This window comes from Terrapene carolina, unplaced genomic scaffold (assembly GCF_002925995.2).
Source record: "Terrapene carolina triunguis isolate 2854851 unplaced genomic scaffold, T_m_triunguis-2.0 Scaffold247, whole genome shotgun sequence".
Lineage (NCBI taxonomy): Eukaryota > Metazoa > Chordata > Testudines > Emydidae > Terrapene > Terrapene triunguis.
Window position 1 is genome coordinate 10,812,751 of NW_020664598.1, and position 13,171 is coordinate 10,825,921.

Sequence of the window (13,171 nt, forward strand, 5' to 3'; positions counted from 1 at the left end):
CACGCATCTTACCACTTCCCCAGCCCCCCTCCCCCTGCAGCACTCACTTGCACGTGTGCCATGTTCCCCCGGCCCCCTCCCCTCCACAGCACACCCCTCCCCCCATGTGTCTTACCTGTTCCCCTGCCCCCCTGCAGCACCCACCCCATGCAGTGCCCTGCTTCCCTCCCCCTCATCCACATGTGCCCAGCCAGCCCCATCTGTGGTGCTCCTGCCTGATGCACCCTCCTTGTGCATGTGCCCTGCAGCACTGCGCCCCTGAGTGACAGTCCCTGTCTCCTTCCCTCTGTAGCACCCTGTGCCCCGTAGCAGCCCCCACATCTCTTCTGAGCACCCTGGCAGAACCCACCCTGTGTATATGCCCTGAAGCACCACTGTGCCCCTTGCCTCCCCAACCTTCCCTCTTGCTTCTCCCTTTCAACACTCATCTTAAGTATGTGAATTACTTCCGACCGCAGTGCCCTCTTTCCCCCTCACTATCAAGCTGTGATGCTCCTGCAGAGCCCCCCACCCCACTTTTTGACATTTACCATAATACAATGCCCTGTTTCCACGGTCATGCCCTGTGCTTCCACAGCACCCACCCCAGTATGCTGGCTTCCCCCTGCAGGACCCTGTGCCTACACAGAAGCATCCACTCATCTCCTCCTATAACTTGTGTTTCCAAAATACCCATCTCCAGTGCTTCCCCTGCCCTTTGAGTACTACCACTCCTGTGCTCTTGCTTTTCCTCCCTATATTCCCCCATGCCCAGTGCACTGGCTAGTCCACGGTACGCAGCACTTGCTCCAATGTCTGTGCAGCACCATCACAGAACCCTCTTCAGTATCCCAATGCAGTACCCATCTACAGCACTTGAACCACGGTGCTACTGCCTCCATACAACCTTGTCTTCTGCAGAAGTTTACAGCACACCAGTTCAGTGCCTCTAAGTGCCCTTGCTCATAGGCTCTCCCTAGCCAGCATCAACCAGTACTTCTCCTGTGCCACTCCTGTCCAGTGTTCCTGCTTCACCCCTTGTAGCACTTCCACCCATGGACGCTCTGTTTTGATGTCTTGAATTTATCACTCTCTCAAGTGCTGCTTTTCCCTTAAGCAACTCCCACTCTCTTCCCCTGCAACATTCTTGCCTTCCTATTATTGCTCTCCACTGAGACAGCCATATTTGCTGTGGGGAACTGAATGTGGAATTTTGATGTATTTGGTATATTCAGAATACAGAGATTTGTGTATAATACAAATTGGATCCCCTTCAGCTAATCACAATGCAGGGATTTGTGGAATTGCTAAATAACCATTCGGTTCTGGGGTACTACTCAATATGGTCATATTTACCCTTATTTTTAATATCTTACTAAGCTCTTTATAGGGCCAAATTATGTTACATCTGTGCAACCTATTAAGATCACCTCACTGAAAGTGTAAGTTAAGGCCGAATTTGGTCATATATGTAAAAACCCTCTCAAGTCAGTTAGCTGACTTCTGTTTTGGAAAGTGGATTCAGGCAACTTAATTTTAAATTCTTCATTCAGCTACCAGTTTGTATGTAAGGCTATATGTTTTTAATATGCTAAGCTGAAAACTTGTATCCAAGCATAGCAGCAATCATTCTTGTTGTGTGTATTTCAGTACTGCCTACAGGTCTCAGCTGAGATCCTTGTACTGTTGTACTAAGCACTCTACAAATGCATACACCTTGTGTTCACTAGAGAATTTTTTTTAACCTTAGTAAATGTGTTTATGAGCCTAGTGTAAATAAGTCTCAGGTAGGGTTCACCTTGATCAGGTAACGTGTTAAAACCACAATTGCCTAGTCTACACACAGATCTTAACACGTATCAAAACAGCTAATATGTTAAAAATACACCTCTTTTCCAGTATAGCCAGGGACATTCTTGCTCCAAGAGCTTACAGTGTAAGTAGACAAGAAAGAGGAAGGGAGGGAAGGGTGACAGAGGTACAAGGAATGAAGTGTCTTGACCAAGGTGAAACAGCAGGTCAGTGAACAATTAGGGAATAGAACCCTGGTCTCAGAACCTTGTTAGACGCTGCCTGTTTTGTATGCAGTTTCACTTTGCTCTGAAATTACTATTCTGATACCAAGATAACGCAAAGGAAAAGATGTATGATGATGATTTGATATTACTGACAGTATGATATCTGGGTGGGGTGTAGTTCTTGTTGACTCTTGAGCTTGTGAAAGGATTAGTTTAAAAAAATCCAACCCAACACACACCAGGATTTAGATTTTCAATGTGATTAGCATTTGTTGATTGTAGCCCCAATTTGATTAGCACTCCTGCATCATGAAAGCAATTTGTATTGCAGTTTAATATTTCAAGATAAAATACTCTAGAGATTTTTGAAAATTGAAGCACTTTATAATCAAGTAGCATGTACAATTTTGTTTTGCAGGAGAACACAGGGAACTAATATACTATATGTCTTTACTGAAAAATGCCATTCTTCTTTTGGTCCATTTCAGAAATAGTGTGTGAATTTTAAATGTCAAGAAAAGGGCCTTTAAGTGCTGAATGGTCTCAGCAGGCCTGGGCAGTGAGAGACTGGGTACAATCGGCACTTGCTCAGAGGCCTTGGTTTCTTTGCTTGTATAACCTCCATCCCCTCCCTCTTCAGATGACTTATCATTATCACTTTCTTTTATCAGGGCAGGCTGATTGGAGTTCTCTTTAGAGCTCTGTTAATGCCATTTTTGGATGGCGAACTGTTACCACAATAGGGAGATTGAGTTCTTTTCCCCTGCAGCCTGGAGAACTGAATTCAGTATTTCCAACCTCCTGCTGCTCAGCAATATCATCAGTATTTTGACTGTCCTGCTTTTATCGTTTTTAATATTTTTGTTCCGAAAATAATATGCAACTTAATTTTTTCCTAACAAATGGGCTGAACTGCCTGGAATGATTTGCACGTGCACAGATACACTAAACACTCTTAATTATATATCAGGTCAACACAAGCTTTTGAAAATGACAACTGCCAATTTAGGGGATTATCAAAATCAAATAGACTCAGAGGGAACACTGGCCTGCAAATGCAACATAAAAATACCCTTCAGATCTTAAAGATCCCAGTCCTCTAGCAGTTTCTCAACTGTACCTAGATATCTATTGGGAGGATTTCTTAGGGAATGTATCCAGATTTTATCAAACAGAGAATGTTTGTGGAGGATAAGTATGCCTTTTTGTAAAATGGATGCTAAGAGGCTGAAAGCCCATGTTGGGGGCAGTTGGGGGCATTGTGCATTCATTTAGAGCAGTATCTTACCACAAATTTTCCTGTGTTCTGAAACTGACTAGTGACTGTGCAATGTATATGTTACATTGTCCTTTGCAACTCCTGGTGATAAAATCATATCTAAAAATAAACTAAAACATGTACTTGTTTGCATGTGATATGCAGTTAGAAACCCCAAATCCAATGTGTACATCTAATAACGGATGAGAAATCTCCCACAAATGGTGGTTATATACCTGAGTTTTATAAGCTTGTCTATGTCAATAATTATCAGTTTATAAGATGAACAGAATTAATTCTTCTGTTTAATGGAGGAATTCATCTTAGATAAAATTCCATTAGAATAAACTACATTTAGGAATTTTAAAATTGAACAGCACTGAAAAGTCAGGAAATGCCAAAGACGTGGTTGGACAAGCAGCTATAACCTCTCCCCCCTTTGATTATGCTGAACACCTTGGGAATGAATTCACTGTGCAATGCATTTAGCCACCTATTTATGCATGACTAAGAATTTGTCTACGCTGCCCCTTGGTTTGAACTATAGAGGTGTGGATAGTGGTGGGCACTGAAGTGTTGTGCTGTAATTCCCTTGCGTGGACACTGCAGGCATGAACTAAAAGGTTCCTAGTTTGCATTAATGTAATCCTGTTTGAAGAGGACTATGTTAATGCGAAATAGGTACCTTTTAAATGTAGTCCTCTTCAAACAGGATTACATTAAGGTGAACTAGGAACCGCTTAGTTTGCGGCTGCAGTATCCACACGGGGGGACACTTCGGTGTCCATGGCTATTCAGATCCCTATAGTCCAGAAGGCGGGGCTCTGTAGACAGGTCCTGAGTTTTCTTTCAATTAGAACTAGAGCTGATTGAAAAACAGAGACAAAGTGGTGGAAGTTTGAGTAAACTTTTTGCGTTTTTCACTGATATTTTGATTTGATGGCTATTGTTGGATTCCATTTAGAATACTGGTAAAACTGGCTAAAAATTAGTGCAAAATATACTTCACCTGCCTGAAATGTGCTTTTCGCTCACTATTTGTTCAAGTCACAACAGATCTTCACAAAATCACTCAAAGGCACTGCTTATCAGTGAGAGCTGTCTCCATGCACATTTCATCTCGCTACCCCTCAGCCATTTAAGCACTAGAGCTGTTCAGAAACAGTCACATATATTTTAATGGTAAGAGTGTATTTTTGTCACTCTTCTCGTACTTAAAAATGGCTGAATTGTGTTTGAGTAAAGTTTCCAGAAATAATTAGCCCTTGGGCAGACACCAAGCATAAAAAGACGTAGAAAATTTTGAGCTATAAGAACTGGGATGATAGTACTTTAATTATAGCTATTGTTTGTGATCCAATTATAAAAGAGAGAGAGGCTGCTATCCTATTGCAAAACTTAATACTGATGCCAGAGTGGCACTTGCAATTAAACAAAATTGGGTTTGCCTGCTGTAAATCCACCGCAGTAGGCATTAGTGCTGCCAGTAAAATGGGTAGATAAGGCAAATTGTTTAAAACTGACAACATACTGGTAGCAGCAATATGTGAAAGTTGGCTTGTTGGCATCAAGCTCCATCTATGAGTTGAAAAGCCCAGTGCAGTTTAAGTACAGTTCAAACTTTTTTGTATCCAATAAGTGTTATAACCAGGTTTAAGTATTGCAGCCCACGGTTTGGTTGGAACATGGTTGTTGAACTTCATTATGGCAGAGTTTGGTTATAGACAATTTTTGACTGAGCTTCTCTTGGTGGTTCAGCTTTGTTCAAAGCCCTGTGTAGATGGAACATGAGCAAAAGACATATTTGGATTACTGATACAATAGCTTCAGGGTAGAGACTTTCTTCCTAGTTGTTCATATGGCACTTAGTACAGTGGGACCCCAGTTTTAGATTCCTTAGGCATTACTGTAATACAAATAACAGAATGTGGTTGCCTTCTTCATAGAAAAAGGGGTATGTCAGGAGTGAGAAACATGACATTTATCTTAAAATTTATCATTGCTTTTAGCAGTTCAAAGCAGCTAGTGAAGTTGACATGGGATTCATAAATCTTTGTTTTTGTAAGGTGACACGTAGGTCCTTATGGTTTAACTGATATAAGTGATGAGGTATTTGCACAGTTAACCCTCTTCTTTCTCAAAAATTGTATTCATAATAAGAATTGAGATTTTATTGTCTCAGAATTCTAAAGTGTAGATTATGCTTGGATTCATCATTATTAGTAATAACATCTACATTAAAAAATACTATTTGCCATCTTAGTTCTGTGTTAAACTAGTTTCTGAGACTGTGAGGAGACTAGCATATCTGCTAGAGAGAGAGGGAAGAGACTTAGATGAAAAACAGATTTTTTGCATTGTATTATTTTAAGATAAGCATTTATTTACCTTCACATTGAAATAACAATGACCAATTATGCTCATTTTGTAAATTCTGTCTCCGTGTGTGAGAAGGATGAGAATTGACAGGCATGGTTTTGGTTGCAAAGAGCCTTTTTTTGCAGACTTGGAAGAGGGTTTATATGTGCTTGTGGTAGGCCCAAATACACTGGACCTGATCCTTTACCCATGTAAGTCAATAGGAGGTTTGTCATTACTTCGGTGGTGAATGATACAGCTCATTGTGGAGGTGGCTTTAGAAATGTTGTATTCTGTGAATGCTAGCTTGGAGAAATAATTTATTTTGTAGTTTGATGTTCTTTTGTAATGCAAGGAAGATGCAACCATATAAATGGCACCCAGCCTGGTGAATAAGTGATATGAAGTATTAAGAATTATTTTAAAAAGTAGTATCATGTTGAGGGGGGGAGGAAAGAATCTCCTTTTGTGGTAATTATTTAGTAAACTCTGAGAACTGGTAGGTAAAATCCCATAGGAAGAAAATCTAAGGGAAAAAAGAGCTCAGGAGAGCTTGCAGTTTCTCAGAGAGACTATATTAAAGGCTCAACAGCAAACTGGCCTGATACGAAGGAAAGATAGGAAGACTAGAAAGAGGCCAATATGGTTCTGTCAGGAACTCCTTGAGTGTCCTGAAAATAAAAAAAGAATCCTACAAAAAGTGGAGACCTGGTCAAATTGGTAAGGAGAAGTACAAAAGACTAGCCCAAGCCATCAGGGACATATTCAGAAAAGTGAAGGCACAAAATCAATTATATCTAGCAAGGGACAGAAAAAGCAATTAGGAGCAAGAGAAAGACAAAGATCTTCTGCTTAGTGAGTAAGGAGAGCTAATAACAGATGACATCAATAAGGCTGAGGTACTTAATGCCCATTTTGCTTCATTCTTCCCTAAAAAGGTAAATTGTGACCAGATACTCATCACAGTTTATATTAACAATGAAGCGGGAAGGAACACAAGCCAGACTAGGGGAAAAGAATACATTAAAGAATATTTAGGTGTATTCAAGTTGGCAGGGTCTGATGAAATTCACACTGGGGTATTTAAGGAACTAGCTGAAGCAATCTCAAAACCGTTAGTGGTTATTTTCAAGAACTCATGAAGGATGGGTAAAGTCCCAGAGGGCTGGAGAAGGCCAAACATAGTACCTGTCCCTATAAAGGGGAGCAAAGAGAACCCGAGGAATTATAAACCAGTCAGCCTAACTTGGATACTTGGAAATATTAGTAAACAATGAATTTGTAAGCACCTAGAGGATAATAAGGTTGTAAGTAATAGCTAACATGGATTTGTCAAGAACAAATCATGCCAAATCAACCTAATTTCCTTCTTTGACAGGGTAGTAGGTTAGTGGATGGGGGAAGCTGTAGATGTGAGATATCTTGATTTTAGTAAGGCTTTTGGCACAGTCCACAAGATGTTCTGATAAGCAAACTAGGGAAATGTGTATATGAAATTACTATAACGTGGGTGCACAACTGGTCAAAAGACTGCTCAGAGGAGTTATCAATGATTCACTGTCAAACTGGGAGCACGTGTCTAGTGGAGTACTATTCTATATTGTCATTAATGACTTGGATAATGGAGTGGAGAGTATGCTTATAAAATTTGCAGATGACAAACTGGGAAGGATTGCAAACACTTTGGAGGATAGGATTAGATTCAAAACTACCTTGATAAACTGTAGAATTGGCCTGAAATCAGCAAGATGAAATTCAATAAAAGACGAGTGCCGAGTACTACACTTAGTAAGCAAGAATCAAATGCACAACTACAAATTGGGGGGATAACTGGCTGGGTGGTCGTAGTGCAGAAAAGGAGCTGAGGGTTATACTGGATCACAAATTGAATATGAGTCAACAATGTGATGCAGTTGTGAAAAAGGCTCATACCATTCTGGAGTGTATCAACAGGAGTGTCATACGTAAGACATGGGAGGTAATTGTCCCGCTCTAGTTGGCACTGGTGAGGCCCTCGGCTGGAGTACTGTGTCCAGTTCTGGGCGCCACACCTCAGGAATGATGTGGACAAATTGGAGAGTAAAAAAAATAACTCTGTCAGAGCTAGGATAATGGACTATATGGATCATTGGTCTAATCTGATATGGCAATCCTTATGTCTCCCAGCTGAACTAGAGTCTGTGGGCATTCTCTTTGTGTCATTACGTAGTGTGTCCTGGGTTTCAGGTTTGATTGGTGTTTGGAGATTAAATGTGACATTTTTTTCTTTGGTTAATTTCCAGTTTGTGTGTACTAACGTGCACATCATACTTGAATTTATTTTTTTATATATATATATATATATATAATATAGATATATATATATATATATAAAATAGTAAAGGGTTTGAAGGGAGATAAGTAAATTATCATTTAATTCTAATTTAAAAAGAATGTGACTCCAAGTTTTCTTTCTTTGTAGGTTGTCCTGGAGTGGAGTCGAGACCAGTATCATGTTTTGTTTGATTCTTATAGAGACAACATTGCTGGCAAATCATTTCAGAATCGGTAAGCTCTGGTATAACTCTTGGGGTTATAGCGTTGCATATTTAGCTATTGTGTATGTTTGCCAGATGTTTAAGATGTAGTAACATACTGTATAGCTGGATGTTTTTCCTCCTACAAATTTTAAGTCTGTACTAAAGTTGTATTTGTTTTTACACTTTATGTATTAAATCAGAAAATGTAAATTGGAAGCGATAGTGACATGAGAACTCAGATTTTAAACTTGTTTAATAGCATTTTTTACACTACATTAGCACTTCAGTCTGGAATGAACAAAATAGTTCTTTTTAGCACTGCAGAAGGGAAAAGTGACTAATTTTGCATATTAAAGTGTGCATATAAATATACAAGTAAAGTTCCAACTTGGTTTATTTTAACATCTCAGGAAGTGTTGTTTTCCATATGTTGTAAGTTTTCCTTCATCTTGTATGGAGGTCATTATTAAGTGGAAAATGTCACAAGGCATGGAGAAAGAGGACCTTTTAAACTGAATGATTTTAAATCAGAGAAACTGGTCACATCAGAGTGAAGCCTGAGTCATATGAATAGTTATTCTTCAGTTGTGACAACTCTTGGGAGGCTTCTTACAGTGTTTTAGTTCACGTTTTGAATAATGATGGGGTCTACTGTTCAGGAAGTCAGTACGCCTGTGGGCTGTAATGTGGGAGAAGCTACTTAGGGTAAGTCATTTGGTTTCTTTTAGCCTCAATAAACTCAGCTGGAAACTTGTCTAAAAAAGAGGATCTCACTGAAAGCCAGATGCTGAATCAGAGTTAAAATGTGTTGGATCATAGGACCATGGAAATTAGTTGGCGGGGGGAGGAAGGGTTAGATCATGTAGTCTGTCCCCCTGCTAGTACAGGATTGCGCTCTACTGTACATTTTGTTGTAGTGCGTTAGACCTCCCACTGCTTCCGCTTATCTCCCCACCCTCAAAAAGATCAGTGATAAAGGAAAGTGGACGCTTTTGTAGCTCTTATAGATGATAATCGTTAGTTTAGAGATGAAATGTTTCTGCAGAACTATGCAGTGGAGCTTTTTGATCTGTCTTTTGCTATCCATATCCATTTCTAAAATGCCTGTCACTATCTGTCACTAGATAAAACAGTAGGGTCTGTCCAAAAAGGGCATGCAGATCTCAGCACTGTTTTATGTATATAGTCAGTTTTCTGTTTTGCAATGTGCAGCCTAATTCTTTTCTGCTTTGGTTCTTCAGGGAATGCTTCCTTATAGAGGAGACTTTTGCCACTCTTGAGCTGAAGGATTAGTGAATGAGTGGACCTGGTGACTGGGCAAGTCCTAAAGTTTTCATAGTAGGCACCACAGCTACTTAATATTTTGAGTTCATTAGCTGGCCTTTACACTTGCTCTGTCAGGTGTGATAGGAAGGGGTCTGCAGTATTGGGAGGTTTGTCAGGAGATTTGTATACAATTAGCTACTCCATATTGCAGTTTTCCTGGAATTGGCATACCAAAAATGACTTTGGTTTAGGGGTATATTTTTCTTGCATCTGTCAGCTACAGTAGTTCAAGCCTTCCTTGTTACCTAATCCTATGATTAAATGGATATCCTTCGCACGTGAGCTGAATCAGTGTGAGGCTGGTGGAATCTTTTTGTGAGATTTTACAGACATGATGCGCCTTTTGCATAACCTGTAGATAGAGGAGTTCTGATTTTGGTACTTTCTATCCTGTCTGTGTTTATGCTCTGAAATTAAACTGAATGAAAAGGAGGGACCCACAACAAATTGGGCTTGAGAGAATTGTTCTCCTGAAAGTAAACAAATATTTAAATGGACGGAAAGTAAAACACATCTCTTTCAGATATCAAGTGATCAAGCAGTTTACGACAGTGAACAGTACAGTTTTTGGGAACATGCTAGTACATTTTCTACTTTGTTTAAATCTCTGGTATAGTGCCTTTTAAAAACAATAAAAGAATATCTCCATTACTTGACAAACTGTTATACATTATGATGTGATTTTCTTTAATAACATCGTAAAGTTAAAATTTGACTTATGTACGTAGGAACACATACTTAAAAAAAAGAACAAATTTTTATTTTGCGAGTGATTTAAAAAACTGGTGATTTTATTATTAATAATTATAAGAAATTGTACTAAATAGTTGTAAGGACAAGGACAATTTCTTGTTCTTTCCTTTAAGGCTCAACATTGCAGCTTTTCTTTCATCTGCAGCCTGGTCTCTTTCAGCAGTCCCATGAGTAGGGTGACCAGATGTCCCGATTTTATAGAGATAGTCCCGATATTTGGGGCTTTGTCTTATATAGGTGCCTATTACCCCTTACCCCCGTCCCGATTTTTCACACTTGCTGTCTGGTCACCCTACCCATGAGACACATTAGCCTCAATATCTCCTCCTTGTCTTCTCTTTGTCTTCCTTTCATGCTGTCTGTGGTATGTATAATGCTTACCACAAAACTGTTCACCAGGTCACTTTCCTCCTCTCATTAATAATCTTAAAAACTTGCTGCTTCAGTCTTGCATGTGAGAATCTACATGTTAACTGTATGATTGTATGATTTTCACCTCTGTTCTTCCTCCTCCATCTATTAACAACCCTTGCTTGTTGTGGCATGTTGAATTTATATTGTATGCCGTTCTGGAACATGACCAAATAATATTTGAGTGTGCCAAAAAGCGCTAGGTGCCAGACAAAGCAAGTGAATAGATAATCCCTGCCCAGTACCATAGAGCATACAATTTAAATTTAATGTGACACAAGCGAAGGCCACAAATAGGTGGGAGGGAGGGGGAAGATGCTGAGTGAGGCTGGGGAGGGAAAAAGACACAGGAGATGGGGAGCCAAGAAGGAACAGAATGGGGCTCCAGGCATAGGGAATGGAGTAGCAGAGTTGTAATTTAGGCTCAGGGAGATGGGAAGAAATTGGAAAGCTGATGGGGGGAGGAGGAGGGAAAGAGCTAGGGCTCGTAGTAGGACTGTGCCAGCAAGTGAAGGTAGTTAAGAGAGTTCTTATCGACTCTGTGAGCCTCACCACACAAATATAGAACCAGCTGGCAGGCTCTGGATCTCCAATGGAAGAAGCAACAAATTCCCATACCTGTAACTAACTAATCTTCAGAGCTATGGGAATTTGTTGAGGGGACACGATAGCAGTTTTCAGGTATCTAAAAGGGTGTCATAAGGAGGAGGGAGAAAACTTGTTCACCTTAGCCTCTAAGGATAGAACAAGAAGCAATGGGCTTAAACTGCAGCAAGGGAGGTCTAGGTTGGACATTAGGAAAAAGTTCCTAACTGTCAGGGTGGTTAAACACTGGAATAAATTGCCTAGGGAGGTTGTGGAATCTCCATCTCTGGAGATATTTAAGAGTAGGTTAGATAAATGTCTATCAGGGATGGTCTAGACAGTATTTGGTCCTGCCATGCGGGCAGGGGACTGGACTCTATGACCTCTCGAGGTCCCTTCCAGTCCTAGAATCTATGAATCTATCAGCTCCCATTTCCTGGTCAAACAAGATCTGACCCCCCAACTTCCTTGGCCGGCAACTGGAAAGTGGGGCAGTGTGGGGGAAAGAAGGAGATGTGGTAAAAGTAAGACAATTGTTTTATTGTCTGGAAACCTTCCACATTTAAAAGTTTCTTTTAATATTAAATTCCATGTCAGATGTGTAAAGTGATCCGCTTTATGCAGAACACCTCATGGAGAGACTTTATACTGAGCAATTGAGGAGGAAGATGCTGAAGTAGCCTTTTTTTATTCCCTTTTAAATTTCATCTAAATAATACGATAACATACCTTTTGAGATGTAAAAGTCTGTAAGTTATTTTTTGAAGAGGCAATGCAAAATTTACTAAAAACTTGGAAAAAGATTGACTGAAGAACTAAAATTTTCTCCCTTAATGCTATTGAATAATCCTAGTGATAGTTAATCACTGTACTCTATTATGTATAACCTCTGTAAAATACTTACTTTTTATTAGTGTTTATTGGTAACCATTAATCCCACAACAATGTTAGGTTTATATGGAATTGGTTTTTTTAAAAAAAATAGGTATAGATGAGAGTTTGGAAACAATTTTAAGAGCAGCCTTCAGATTATGCACATACAAACAGTTAAGTGAAATTGTGTTGATATTTTTCTAATCTTGTAGACACTGGTTGTTTTATTTTCCCTGCTAATGGAGAACAGACTTGTCAAACCAGTATTATAATTGAGACATAATATTTTTATAGCCAAATACATATAACCATAAAATGTTTCTTTCCCTAATTTTATTTACAAATTATGTGGCTGAATATGGCAGCACTGTAATAGGCCCATTTTAATTATAGTAGCTTATACTGTACTTCTAATTGATATAATGATATATCCATATTTAGTGTTAGTGACAGTTTAAAAATAATACATTTTAACAGTCAAAACTAGCACTAAAAATCTCCTATAATTTAAGAAAGAATTGGAATTGGGATTATTTTTCAATTCAGCTCCTCAAAAGAAGAGTGAGTTAATAGGCCTTGCACTATACCCAGAAAGTCAACATACTTAGGCTTTGTTGGACTAAGAAGGGAAGCAAATTCCAGAGTCAAGGCCCTTCCACTTAAAACTCCCAGGATATAGACATACAACTCTAGGGATTGTCTGCCTAAATAATCCATCCAGTCACAACCCACAAAAAGAGCTCTTGTTACTCAGATTCTAAGCCATGATGGATCTGATCAGGGCCGACTCCAGGCACCAGCTGAGCAAGCTGGTGCCTGGGGCGGCAGATTGTTGGAGGCGGCATTCTGCCCAATCCTAGGGCGGCACGGCCACTTTTTTGTTGTTGTTCTTGTTTATCTCCGGCGGCGCGGAGAACCAGAGCGCCCTGCAGGGCAGTCCTCTTCCTTCCCTCCCCGCCGACCGGAGCGGAGCCCTCGCGGCAGGAGGCGGCGCAGCGGGAGGGGCCGCCTGGCAGCGCCCCTGCTGTAGCCCTGGCCGCCCCCTTCTCTCTCGCTCTCTCCCGCCCTCTCCCTCCCCCTTCCCCTCCCCC

At 40.1% G+C, this 13,171-nt stretch overlaps 1 protein-coding gene across 2 annotated transcripts in view; it reads left to right on the forward strand.

Moving 5' to 3' along the window:
- GNPTAB (N-acetylglucosamine-1-phosphate transferase subunits alpha and beta) overlaps positions 1 to 13,171 on the forward strand; it is a 70,724-nt gene that overhangs the window by 659 nt on the left and 56,894 nt on the right. For both annotated transcript variants that reach the window (XM_024208149.3, XM_024208148.3), the window contains exon 2: positions 8,075 to 8,160. In XM_024208149.3, coding sequence (XP_024063917.2) covers positions 8,075 to 8,160 — 86 coding nt within the window. The remainder of the gene's footprint in view (positions 1 to 8,074; positions 8,161 to 13,171) is intronic.